Raw genomic sequence first — 13,029 nt, forward strand, 5'->3', positions numbered from 1 at the left:
CAGCAATTGAAGATTCCGCCGTTCCAACCCCAGATTCGAGGGAGGCAGGGGTGTGGACGGTACCACACCTCAATCCTCACAGCCTCTGTCTCCCACTGCCCAGGCTGGCCAAGAAGTCCTGGTTTGGGAACTTCATCAGCCTGGAGAAGGAGGAGCAGATCTTCGTGGTCATCAAAGACAAACCTCTGAGCTCCATCAAGGCTGACATCGTGCACGCCTTCCTGTCGGTGAGGCCACAGGGCGCCGGGGGAGGCGGGCAGCCCTCCCAACCCCACACGGCCCAGCCCCGAGAATCCAGCCTCCTCACTTAGACAGGACATGTCCACGCACACAGCACGGACGTCCGCTCACCCGTGGGCCTGCCTGGCCGCCTTCACTGGACAGGCGCTCTGTCACTGCCCATCTGGGGTGCTTGGCCTGCGGAGGGAGTCAGGGCTTTGCTCACTGGTCCCCAGCAGCCCTAGGTGTGTGCCGGACAGGCCTGGGCAGCTGGCATGTGGGGCAGAAGGAAGGCTCCGACTGGGTGGGTCTCAGAGGGTGACATTTCCATCAGACTCAGGGAGAAGGCCTTGTGAGGCTATGGCCCCAGGGACCCGTGGGGCTCTGCTGGCCCTCAGTGGACAGCCCCAGCCCTCAGGTGTCTCAGTTTCCCTGGTCTCACCCTGCCCTCGGAGGCCGGGTGGCTCTCCACAGAGTGGTCGCGCTCAGGGTCTTGGGTGGGCTTCATTTGTCTTTGCTGGGCATCTTTGGGTTAGGAGAGCAGAAAGGCCCTAAAAGCCTCAAATGGAGAAAGTTTATCGCCAGGACTCCAGCACCCAGTCCCATCAGGACGCCCCTTCCTTGCCGGCCCTGCCCCACCCTGTGCTGCACCCAGCGCCCAGGCATCACAGGGGCTGCCCCCCACCCGCCTCCCCCACCGCCCCCAGCCTGCCTCCCCAGGGCTGCTGTCCTGCCCTGTGCTCACCACTGCCCAGGCGCCCTCCCTGGCCCCAGGATCTTGGCAAGATCAGGCTGTGGTTCGCTGTGGCAGCCTCTCTAGCTAGGGACTGGCCTCCACCCCACCATATGCTCTGCCCCCGGGCACTCAGGCCACTGCTGCCATGGCTGCAGCTGAGCTTCCCTTACGCTGTGGGGACAGCTTGGAGCCCCTGCAGAAGGCTCCAGGGCCAGGAGAGCCCAGCGCTGGGCAGGGCAGGGCGGACCTCAGACTGCACTTGGACCCTGGCCTCAGGGGTCCTCAGCGTCCCCGTCCCCACAGGCTGCTCACTTCCTCGGCCTCCTCCCTCACCACATCCCTTCATGCTGCCCCTGGTTGCCACGGCTAACCTCAGACTCAGCAGTGGCCTCAGCCCCTCCCCATGCCGGCCCCAGTGAGGCGGCCGTGTGCCGGCCTGGGCCCTGTGTGCTGGGCGGCCCTGAGTTCTGCTTCCTGCAGCTGCCCCCTCGGTACTGTGAGGCCCACCCAGCCGGCGCCCAGCACCATAGGTCCCGCAACCAGTGGGAGTCCCAGGAAGCCCCAGCAGGAGGGCACAGCCCCGGCCCCGCCCTTGCACCTCTCTCTCAGTGGCAGCTCCCAGACCCCCCACCTCCCACTCAGCTCCACCCTGGACCCCCACCTCAGGCTGCAGGGGTCACCTTCCACCTCCATCTTTGCCCTTAAGGCTCCTCTGTAAGGTCCTGGTCATCCTGTGCTGTGGCTGCCTGAGAAAAGCCCAGCAGGGGCTTAGCTGTGCCCGCTAAGTGGACCAAAGCTTTGGAGGGTGGGGGCTGGAAACGCCCCTCCCCCTGCTCCAGCCGTCTCCAACCGCACTGTGCCCCTCACAGAAGCAGAGGTGCCTGGGTGCTCACAATGTGTGCACGGTGGGGCTGGCTCGCCCCAGGGCTGCCTCCCCAGAGGGCCAGGGTGGGACCGGCCATGCCAGCCACGCTCACGCTGCTCTCTCTCCACAGATTCCCAGTCTCAGCCACAGCGTCATCTCCCAAACGAGCTTCCGGGCCGAGTACAAGGCCACTGGGGGGCCAGCCGTGTTCCAGAAGCCGGTCAAGTTCCAGGTTGATATCACCTACACGGAGGGTGGGGAGGCGCAGAAGGAGAACGGCATCTACTCCGTCACCTTCACCCTGCTCTCAGGTGAGCTGGCGCCCCCGGGGCGGCTCCCGGCCCAGGCCCGTCCAGGGCGTAACCCCCTGTCTTCCCTAGGCCCCAGCCGTCGCTTCAAGAGGGTGGTGGAGACCATCCAGGCCCAGCTGCTGAGCACACACGACCCGCCCGCGGCCCAGCACTTGTCAGGTGAGGCGGGCTCAGCTCCGGCCAACCTGCGGCCTGCGAGTGGGGCGTGGCCAGCTGGTGCTGCGCGGACGGGAGGCGTGAGGACCCGGGCGCAGCCTCCTGGCCCTTCTTGACGGACGCCCCCACCTCCCTGCCCCGAGCTGTGGCTGCACCCCTCAGGGAGCAGGGCCCCTCCCTGGCCCGGCGGGACCACCCGCCTCGCCTCTGCACGCCAGGGACATAGGGCGCAGCCGCACCACACTGAAAGGCGCCTCTTGTCCACCGTAGAACCCCCCCCACCAGCGCCAGGACTAAGCTGGGGTGCTGGGCTTAAGGGCCAGAAGGTGGCCACCAGCTACGAGAGTAGCCTCTGACGCTGGCAGGTAAGGCGCCCGGCCTGTGCTGGGGCGGGGAGGGGCTGCGGGCAGGTCCTCGGCGGAGCCAGGCTGGCCCTGAGCAGGGCCCTCCATGCCCACCCACAGGTCTCGGCCCTGGACAGGCCAAGCATGCCCCGGGCGGCCCATCTGCTAGGGCAGCCCGCACAGGCCCTGGGAGAGCAGTGACAAGGCCCTGCCCTCGGGGCTCCCCGCCATGGCACCCTAGGAGGGCCGCGGGCTGCCTGACGGGCTGTGACTTCTCATCTCTCCAAACTTCCTGACAGCCCAGGGCCATGCCTCCAGCAGGGGAGAGGGGCTTGAGCCCAGCCAGAGCGGGGGCTTCACCACAGCCTGATGGGCTCACGCAGGGGAGGGTTGCCCCAGCCCGGAACCACCAGGGTCTAGGAGCCCGAGGGTCCGTGCCACTCGGCATACGGCAGGGAGGGCTCCCCCCACTCCCCTGGGCCCACGTGTGGTGGGGGCAGGGCGGAGCATTGGGCACATGCATGGGCCTGGTCTGTCAGCAAGGGGGTATGGGTGTGCCTCTGAGTGGTGGCACGGCGTGGGGGCGCTGGGCGGCGTGGGGGAGCACCCGGCTGGACCCTGGGGGTCCCCTCTCCCAGCCTGCATCTCCGCAGCCTGCTAGGGTCACCTCCTGTGTTTCCGTGTGGGGTCCTGGAAGCCAAAGAGGGCCCCCCTGCCCCTCCCCGTGACATCCTCATTCCATCATCATGCCATCACCTGTGGGAGCCCCCCCAGAGTGGGCTTCACCTTGCTGCGGGCTGGGGGCTGAGGTCCCCAACAGCCCTGGCCCTAACCGAAGCCCCAGTGGGTGGAGGAGTAGCCCCCTTCTCCTGATTTTGGGAGCCAGGCTGGCACAGCGGGCAAGGAGGAGCAGGGTTCCAGGTGCTCGGCCCCACAGGTACACGTGGCGCTGCCCTACAGCGGAGGCCATGCCGTCGGCCGGCAGCAGCCTCTGAGCCTTGAAAGCCTTCATCTTAGGAAGGGAAACCGAGGCCAGGGAACGACAGGGCAGCCACCAAGGCCAGGGATGGACAGGGCTTGTCCAGTAGGGCAAGCAGAAACGGGCCCCGGGGTGCTGCCCAGGGTGTCCCCGCACCTGAGCAGCCATCTGGGTGCCTCAGTCGAGCGCTTCTGCGTGGGCTGTAGGTAAAGCTCCCCCAGCCTGGCCCCTTAAAGTGTGGTACCGCCTGTCAGCACGCAGCACTCCCCTGGAGCCAACTCCAAGCCCCTCTCCATTCCTGCCCCGGACCCTGACCTCAGTGGAGCCCACTGCAGAGGCTCTTGGGGGCCTATTCTGGGCCCCATCTGTCTCCCTGTGGACTTGGGGAGCCCAGCCTGTCCCCGTGATCTGCTACGCCCAGCCCTTCCCAGCCCTGCCCCCCTCCCACACTGGATGCTTTTGTCCAGTGAGCCCAGCTCCAAGGATGTGTGGAAGGTGGCTAGCCAGCAGGGGGCCTCCTCAGACACTGCCCACCCTCCCAGAGACCGCGGCCGAGGGAGGGGAGGCTGAGAGCCCCCAGTGAGCAGGCACAGGCAGACCAGGGCATGTGTCCACCCTGTGCAGGCGCCAGTGAGGGCCTTGAGGGAGTAGCCCCTCCCAGGGCCTTGCTCCCACCCCAGTCCTGGCCTGGCAGCACCAACATCCCCAGGCCCAGCAGTAGGGAAGAGGGCCGAGGAAGAGGGTGCCTGCCTTGAGTTGAGGGGCAGCCGGAAGCCACAGGGCCCTGGAGCTGCCGAGTGGCACAGTGAGGATGCAGGCCACGGCCAGGGCAGGGTTGTCAGCCCAGGGGAGGGGCTAGGCCCACCCAGGGCACCGGCCATATCCAGGCTCAGGCTCAGGCTGCTGGAGGTCCGGCTGCTGCCCAGGTGGCTCCGCCTTGTTCCGTGGCTCCGCCTTGTTCCCTGCCTCCGCAGCCCCGCCTCACTCCAGGCCCTGCCCCTGCACTGCCCCTTATAAGCCCCGCCCCCTCTGGCTCTGGCCCCCCCAATATTCCCCACCCATGCCTCTGGGGCCCTACCCACTCCTGGCTCCGCCCCCTCCCCATCGAGGCTGTGGGCATCCAGCCAGAAGGCCCAGGACAGCCTTTCACTCACTCCCTCCCTCCTCTCTCCATTCTGTACTCCAGACACCACTAACTGTATGGAAATGATGACGGGGCGGCTTTCCAAATGTGGTAAGAATCCCCCACGCTCACCTGGCACCTCCACCTGCCACTTCACCGCTCACCCTCAGCCCGCTGTGGCCGCCACCTGCTGCCCGGGTTGTCCCGGCCTCCCTGTGTAGATGTAGGCACCCAGCAGCCCAGATCCGGCCCCATCCTCTACCAGGAGCAGCCCAGGTCGCTCCCCCACCACAGCAAGCCCAGGCGGGGTTCCTGGCCAGACTCACCTCTGCCAGGCCCTAGGATCAGGGCAGGCCCAAGAAGGGGCTCCCAAGGCCTGAAGCCAGTGAGGGTCCCACTGGTCCCACTGGTGCAGGCTGTGGCCTAGGGGAGGGGCCGGTGCCCATCCCTCTGTCCACTGGAGGCTGTGCCTGGCAGGGAGCGGAGGGGCCCACAGCTCAGGGCTCAGGTGGGGGTTAGGCTTAGGAAGTGGGATTGAGGGGCCTCCATCGACACACCTGGGCAGTGAGCACAGGGCCCCAAGAAGGGTGGGCTCCCCATTTCCGCCCCTCTTCTCAGGACTGCCCCCATCCCAGGGACCCGGGACATGACTCTAGCTGCCTGCCCCCAGCCCCCGAGCCTGCCTCCCACATCCACCCCTCCATGCTTGTCCACCCATCTGTTCATCTGTCTGTCTGCTGCTAAACTGTGTCCAAGCTGGCCAGGGGTCGGGCTTCAGGTCTCTCTGGGGAGGTGTGGTGGGCACACCCTCTCCCTGTCATCCACTGGGCTTCATGCAGTGGGGCCAGCAGCTGCCCCCAGGGTCCTGCGAGGCTTCAGAGCTCCCAGCAGGCCCTTGTCTTTACGCTGCCATCTCCGGAGTTGGGGTGGGTCGGCCCTCACGGCTGCAAGGTGGGGAGGGAAGGGGGGTGGGGCAGGGCCTTCCGGGCCAGGCCTTGGTGGGGAGGGAGGGGTCTCACCACCTGCCCCGAGCCTCACTTCGCCAAAGGAGCACTGGGTCCTGCGCAACCGCTCGGAGGCGCTGGGGTCCTAAGCTCCTGGCCCCACGGCGCACAGCTTCCCCACCGCACAGCCCCCAGCATACAGGGCCCCTGCTGGCCGCCGCCTGCCCACCCTGCTTGCCGCCCACCGGTCCCCGCTCGGCCCCATCTCAGCCTCATCTCTGGGTTCTTTTCCCTCGTCGAGGCCCCTTCGTTCATTTGTTTGTTTGTTCTCTTTCTCTCTCCTTCCCTTCCCTCCTCTTTCTCTCCCCCTTTTTTTTCTTTTTTCTTTCTTTTTTTTTTTGTCTCTGTTCTGTGTACCCAGGCAGCCCATTGAGTAACTTCTTTGACGTAATTAAACAACTTTTTTCAGACGAGAAGAACGGGCAGGCGGCCCAGGCCCCCAGCACGCCCGCCAAGCGGAGTGCCCACGGCCCACTCGGTGACTCCGCGGCCGCTGGCCCTGGCCCCGGAGGGGACGCCGAGTACCCAACGGGCAAGGACACGGCCAAGATGGGCCCGCCCGCCGCCCGCCGCGAGCAGCCTTAGACACACTAGCCCCCCCCCCCCCGAGCACAGCACTGACAGCGGCTGCCTCGCCGCCCGCCGCCCGCCCTGCCCCGAGTGGACCCGCGGCCGCGCCGCCCGTCCGTCCAGACTGTTCTCAGAGCCTGGGAGGAAAGGAAAGGGGCGTTGGGGCCGGCCTGTGGGCTGCGCCGCCCGCGCCCGCTCTCTTTTCTGTCTCTGCCTCTGCCTGTCTCTGACGGCATCGCTTGTTTCCACTCTGATACCAGGAATTATCCCGAAAAGTTAACATGTCACCTCCACGAGGCCATCCTCTGTGACCGAAGGCAGCTGCTGCGGACCCGCCCTCCCTCCGCTCCTGCTGTTGCTGCCGGGCAGCGAGGCCCAGCCCAGCGCCCCGTCCACCCCGCGGCAGCTCCTCGCCTCAGCTCCGCACGGCCCGTGGGAGGAGGGCCAGGCTCGGGGGAGCCTCCTCCAGCCCGGCCGACCCGGACTCCCGGTCACCTGACCCCTCAGCAAGAACAGCCTGCCTGGTGGCCTTCTGGGGCCAGGACCCCCGGTGGGCGACGTAGCCACAGGAACAGACCCCGTCCACCCCGTCCACCGCCTCCACGCCGCACCTGGAGGCCTCCTCGCAGGCCCGTGCCCCGCCTCCCTGGCCGCGCCGCCTCCGTGTAGTCTTGGCCTCCTCGGGCTGCCTCCCGTCCTCTCGTCTCACCCGCGCCTCCCTTGCCTCATCTGGGGCGGCTGTGGGCTCTAGCGCTCCTCTCTGGCTGAGGTGGAAACAGAGACACCCTGCGGCACCAGAGCCTTCCCAGCAGGCCAGGCCACTGGGCTGGGATCAGTGTTATTTATTTGCTGTTTTAATTTATGGATTCTCCGCACCTCTGTTCAGGGAAGGGCGGCGGCCACATCCCCTGCCGTCTGCGCGTCTCAGGCAGTGGGGGGACTGGGGCCAGGGCGCCCTCTGAGGACAGAGCTGGTGGGGCGCGGGGGGGCTGGCGAGCTACTGTAAACTTTAAAGAATTCCTGCAAGATATTTTTATAAACTTTTTTTTCTTGGTGGTTTTTGGAAAAGGGTGTGGGGGCGGGGGCGCCGCTGGGGCAGGGCCAGGTTTTGTGTTTTAGTCCCTTGCTCCCGCTTCTTTCTACACACACATCTAAAGACGGTGCGGTTCGCTCTGTCATGGGTTCCGTCTCTCTCTGTGGAGAAGCAGCTCCACCTCTGGGGGGGCTCGGGGCAGAGGGGCGGTGTCTCGTAGCGGGCGGCAGCGCCAGCGCCCCTCTGTCAGGCTGGGGCAATCTTGGTTTTGTGTCCAAAGGTGAAGGGGTAGGAGGAGGGCCCTCAGCTGGCCCTCCCCACACACAGGACGGCAGGGGCACTGTGAGGCTTTTCTTATTAAAATGAAAAAATTGAAAAAAAAAGAAAAAAAAAGGACAAAGAGTCGGTGGCGCTCCTCCGCAGGGCGTTCTGTGCAGAGCGAGGCCCAGGGCGCAGCCCTCAGAGGGCTGCAGGCCCACCCTGCCCAGTGCCCGCCGCCGTGCTTCACCCCAGCTCCAGCTTCTGTGTTCCCTTCCGCCCATGTGCCCAGCCCTCCCAGGCGGGCACAGCCCGGGTGCAGCGGCCGTGGGGGGCGGCGGGTCTGATGCATGCCTCTGCCGTGGAGTCGTCTGTCTGCTTCGGTGCCTGCCCCTGCCTCCCACCCACCTCGTGTATAGATTTTAACGCTTCTGTTAACATTAGGCCTCTGCCACAGGCTGGGATTTCTATACATAAGAACAAAAGCAAACACCTAGGACAGCAAACGCCAGGCGGTACAGGCGGGAAGGGGCTCTCCACGGAGATCGAGGACACGAAGCAAACTGCCTCTTGCTTGCCTTCCCCTTTTGTGCTTCGGACACACGCGGACTCCAGCAGGCGCCACGGAAATGGGCAAGCCCCTGCAGTGTACCCCTGTCATAACTGTGAGCAGCTGCAGCTCCGGAACAATAAATCCCTTCCGCAAAGACAGCGACGCAGGTCTTCATCTGGGCAGGGCGGGCGCGCAGGGCTCTGTGACAGCCCGGGACAGCTTCTTGTTCCCCACTTGCAGCCCCTGGGCTGCGCCAGTGTGAATGCAGCTACCCTCTGCCCAGCTGAAGAGGGTGAGATTCCAGGCGGCCAAGGTCAGAGGTCACTTCCGATGTGTGGGGCCATCCCCCGAGGCTGCCCCAGCCTGAGGCGGGCTCCCGTTGAGGGCCAGGGCCTGGGCGGAGCACTCTTTGCACGGCACCTCTGCCACCCCACAAGGCCTGCACGGCCACTCAGGGCCTGGGCCTTTTCCTGGAGAATGAGCCGCCTTCCCACTCCTTACTTGGGAAGGGTCCGGATAGGGTGCCATGACCCAGCCTTGGGAGTGAGGGGCCCAGGCTGAGCACAGCCCCTGGAGCTAGAGCGGGGATGGTCCCAGCCATACCTGCCACAGAGGGCAGCCAGGGCCGTGGGCTCCACTGGCACGACGCCCTGGCCCAGCTGCCCCTCTGCCGCCGCAGCAGAAGGGCAAGTCCAGGCCCATGCTGTGTGAGGCCAGTGGCCGGGAGTCCACCGCAGCCTGGAGGAGGCCAGCAGCAGGCCTCAGCAGGGTCCAGGCAGAGACTGCAGCGTCCACAGAGCTGCCCTGGGAGGCCCACGCACACTCCCCTCCCACGTGAAGGACTCAGATGCGGCCGGACTGCACCCAACTGTCTATCATTGGAGCAGGTGCTAAGCACATGGCTTGGGGGGGGAGATGGCGATGGGGTGGGGGCCACATCCCTGGTCTCAGCCCAACAGAAGCTAGTAGCTGTCCCACCTCCATTGTGACAAAACGTCCCCAGACATTGCCATGAGTCTCCTGGTAGGGGACAGAATCACCCCCAGGTGAGAGCCACTGCCCTGAACTTCAAGCTGTGCCTGTACCCATCTCTCTGGAGGGAGCCAGGGGGTCACCATGTTTGTCAGGCTTAGTTAGCTCAGGGCTCCGCTCAGAGCCCAGGACACAGAGGGAAGCTGAGCCGTCCTCTGTTTGACCCTGGACTGCCAAGCGGCTGAGCTCACAGGAGGTTGGTACCCTGAAGAGAAGGCACTTGAGAGGGGCCCAGGGAATCAGGATCCATTCCAATCCCTGGATTACAGTTTCCCGGTTCATTTTACCTTAAGAAACAGGCTGAGGAAAGGAATTTGGCTGCTACGGTTCAGTGAGGCACAGGACAGTCTGTGGGGTCGCAGGCTACTGGCCCTGGACCGGAAGCCTTCCTGACCTGTGGTCCTGCAGCTGCTTCTCTGAGAGCGGCTGACACACGCACTCCTGGCCCTCCTCTAAACATTCACGGTGAGAGTCAGCCTTCTCAGGCCCATGACTGGAGGCCCAAAAGGAAACAGTGTGTCAAGAGTCCTGCCAGCTCCCCACTGCTCAGGAAGGGGCTGTGTCCTGCAGTCCCACTTCTGACACCAAGCTCTCTTGGTTGTAAGTAACAGAACCCAAAGCGAGCTAAGCCAGAATCTGCTGGTTTATATAAAAAATGAAAACAAATATGGCAGGACTTCTGATGTGGCAGACACTAGTCTCACTTTACACCAGTTGGTCCTCACATCATTTCTATGAAGAAATTAAAATGGAGATTGAAAAAGGATGTGGTGGCCGGTCTGCCCACCTAGAGGATGGCTTCACAGTCCTGGTCCTCAGTTCCCAGGTGGCTAATCTGACGGGCACATCTGGGCTCAGAGCCTGCCACGGCCTGGCCTGAGAGCTAGGGCCCTGGTGAACGAGCCGACTGGTGAGCCCACCCATGGGATGGCAGGTGGGTGGCGGGGGACGACAGTCTGACCCACCTCCTGTACAGGACGCAGGCGGGAGATGGGTGCTCCAGGGAGGGGCCCTGCACATAGCAGTCCAGGCCTAGGTCTGCTCCATGGGGAGCCTGCCCTGGGCTTTTCCGTCAGCTGAAGGCAGAGGCACAGAGCCCCAGCCTCCTAAGCTATAAGATGGAACAATTCCTGGTGTCACAAAGCCTTAGAGCTTGCAGGAGGCTGATGCCCACATGCCAGCTTCAAGGTGGGGCGTTCCAGCTGCCCTGCTCCCATCCCCTGCCAGGGAGCTCACCACAGGTGGACTGGCCCTGCCTCCCCGTCCTGCCTGCCTCCTGCCCTCCAGTGGTGTGGTGCCCAGGCCCTCTGCCCTAAGTCCAGTGCCTCCCCACTCACTCCAGTGACTTCTCCCCATCCCACCCCAACTCCCCACCACCAACCCAAGTCTCTTGGTGTGATCTGGCAAGGGGTCGGGGTCAGCAGAGAGCCAGAGAGGAGGCGGCCAGCAACAGGAGGGAGAACCAGTGGCGACTTTCCAGGCAGCGGGGCCTGCTGGAGAGCGGGCAGGGCTGACAGACGTGCAGGGAACACTACCCGGGGAGCCACGTTCGTGCCAGCCAGACTGGCACAGTCTACACTGTGGGTCTCATGCCGGGGAGTTGGGCCCTCTTGTGCACCTGCCCCCAGGACCCTGTAAGAACGCCTTGGCCTGCTTGGTAGATGCATTGTCTCCTGTGGTTTCCTATCACCGCCATAGTTACCGCAAAGTAAGCTTAAAACACCAATACCTCACAGTCCCAGAGTCAAGGACTGGGCAGGTCTCACTCAAGGGGTCTCCCTGGTCTAGAATCAAGGTGTGCTCCTCCTGGAGGCTCCAGGGGAGGACCTGTGGCCGCCTGCATCCCGTGGCCCGGGGTCTCCACCTTCGCAGCCAGGAGCGTGGGTGGAGCCTCCTCACAGCCGTGTCCTGCGCATCCCAACCTGCGTCCAGCTTCCACGATGAAGGCCTCGTGCTCTCACTGGGCCCAGACCATCTCTGCCTCTCAAGGTCAGCTGATTGCCTTAATCCCATCGCTGCTTTCATTCCCCTTTGCTGCTGGGTGGCACGTTCACTTCCATGGGACTAGATGTGGACATCACCAGTGGTAAGGGATGTCTCAGGCCGACCGCAGTACCCTCCCACTCCCGCTGCTTCACACCCATCCCACGTGCAAATGCATCCCTCCCCTCACGGCCCCAACAGTCTCCACCAAACGCAGCACCCAGTCCAGTCCCAAACCTCACGTACAGCTCATCAGCTCACAAGTCGCAAGTCGCACCCTCTAAGCTACCCCGATCAGGTATGGGTGACACTCTGGGCATTCCACCCTGGGGCAGTTTCCTCTCCATCTGTGGACCCCGAAAGCTAGAAAACCAGTTACCTCCTCCCAAAATACGACCAGAGAACAGACGCGGAATGCCAGTCACAGACACTCCTGTTTTCAAGGAAAGTTTGGCTGGGTGTGACGGTCCAGCACTTTGGGAGGCTGAGACAGAAGGGATCACCTGAGCCCAGGGGTTCAAGACCAGCCTGGGTAGTGAAACTTCAACTCTACAAAATATTTCAAAATCAGCCGGGCGTGGTGGCTCGCACCTGTGGTGCTGGCTACTCAGGAGTCTGAAGGGGGAGGATCGCTTGAGCCCAGAAGTCTGAGGCTGCAGTGAGCTAGGATTACCCAGCACTCCAGTTTGGGTGACGGTGAAACCCAGTCATTTATATGTGCATACACACACACACACACACACGACACACAGAGAAAGCTGCAAGGTGCCTGTGTCGCTGCTCCCAAGAAATCCAAAATCCAGCTGGGCACACTTCCTCCGTCCCAGCAAGGCCTGGGAACTCCTTCTGTGGGTCCCAACTCTGCCTCTGTGCTGACACCTCCACCCTCAGGGCCATGCTCTCTATTTATGAAACGTAGCAAGTGTTTGCAGCTGAACAGTTTAGTCTGCTTCCTGCCTGCTGATTTTTGGGGCTCAAGAGCCTTTCATCACATCCCCTCTGCCTCAGTCCAAGCCAGCTGAGTTTCTGATGGTGTAAGAGCCCCTCGTGGTTCCCACAGGGCTTCACCGGATCCGTAAGACCCAAGGCTCGTCCACAGACCCAAGGCTCGTCCACAGACCTCCCACAGCGGTCCCTGCTTTGAGCATCTGCTTGGGTGACCCGGGGCATCCACCAGCCACAGGCTCGCCCTCCTCCAGGAGCTCTTGGTGTGGCCGTTACTCCGAGCACACATTCCTGACAGTGAATCTCCTGACATCGGCATCTTCAGCTGAGAATTCCCGATGGCAGGGTGCTCACCCCTCTGCTAATGTCCTTCCCTCACTCAGTGGCCAACCTGAGCAGCGCAAGGGGCCCAGGCTGACCACCCGCGAGTGCTGCCCGCACGTGGCAACGGGACAGAGTGCAGCTGCACCTCTGCCCCCATGGACGGGGCTCTCCCTGGCTCCCGTTCTTTCCTTTCCCTCTGAGCTCCCACCTGCACCTTTAACCCCACATGTCCGAGGATGGGCGGGTCAGAGCGGCTCTGACTCTTCTCAGAGCCCAGGCTGGTTCCTCCGAGCCCCTTGAGCCCCGCTCGCCTCCATCCTTCTACCACCTGTTTAACAACATCACGGGCTTTTTCTATCACCCTCAAAATTCTTTCAGCCCAATTCCAAAGCCGCTTCCACCTTTCTAGGTATTTGCTACAGCAGCGCCTCATGCCTAGAACCAAAATCTGCCTTCATCTCCTGTTGCTGCAGTTGCCATGAACTTCGTGGCTGGAGGCAAAATGAACTTACCTCAAACGGACCTCACCGGGCTAGTCTGCAAGGCCAGTTCTTTCTGGGTGCCTTCCTTTCCCAGCTTCTAGGAGCTGCCTGC

The 13,029-nt window shown here is 63.6% G+C and overlaps 1 protein-coding gene across 22 annotated transcripts in view; it reads left to right on the plus strand.

Annotated features, from left to right (window-relative positions):
* BRSK2 (BR serine/threonine kinase 2) overlaps positions 1-8,309 on the plus strand; it is a 69,755-nt gene extending 61,446 nt beyond the window's left edge. For 4 of the 22 annotated variants that reach the window (XR_002938410.3, XR_002938408.3, XR_002938405.3 and 1 more), the window contains 6 exons: positions 104-227; positions 1,951-2,131; positions 2,201-2,290; positions 2,558-2,652; positions 4,797-4,844; positions 6,568-8,309. Coding sequence is in view for 16 of the 22 variants with exons in the window: in XM_024346887.3 (XP_024202655.1) it covers positions 104-227; positions 1,951-2,131; positions 2,201-2,290; positions 4,797-4,844; positions 6,099-6,322 (667 nt within the window). In the remaining 6 variants the exon portion in view is untranslated. Of the gene's footprint in view, positions 1-103; positions 228-1,950; positions 2,132-2,200; positions 2,291-2,557; positions 2,653-4,796; positions 4,845-6,098 lie in introns of all 22 variants that reach the window. The other 18 variants (XM_024346884.3, XM_024346883.3, XM_024346886.3 and 15 more) reach the window with 10 other exon arrangements.
* Positions 8,310-13,029: the final 4,720 nt, after the last annotated feature.

This window comes from Pan troglodytes, chromosome 9 (assembly GCF_028858775.2).
Source record: "Pan troglodytes isolate AG18354 chromosome 9, NHGRI_mPanTro3-v2.0_pri, whole genome shotgun sequence".
In the NCBI taxonomy this organism is placed as follows: Eukaryota; Metazoa; Chordata; class Mammalia; order Primates; family Hominidae; genus Pan; species Pan troglodytes.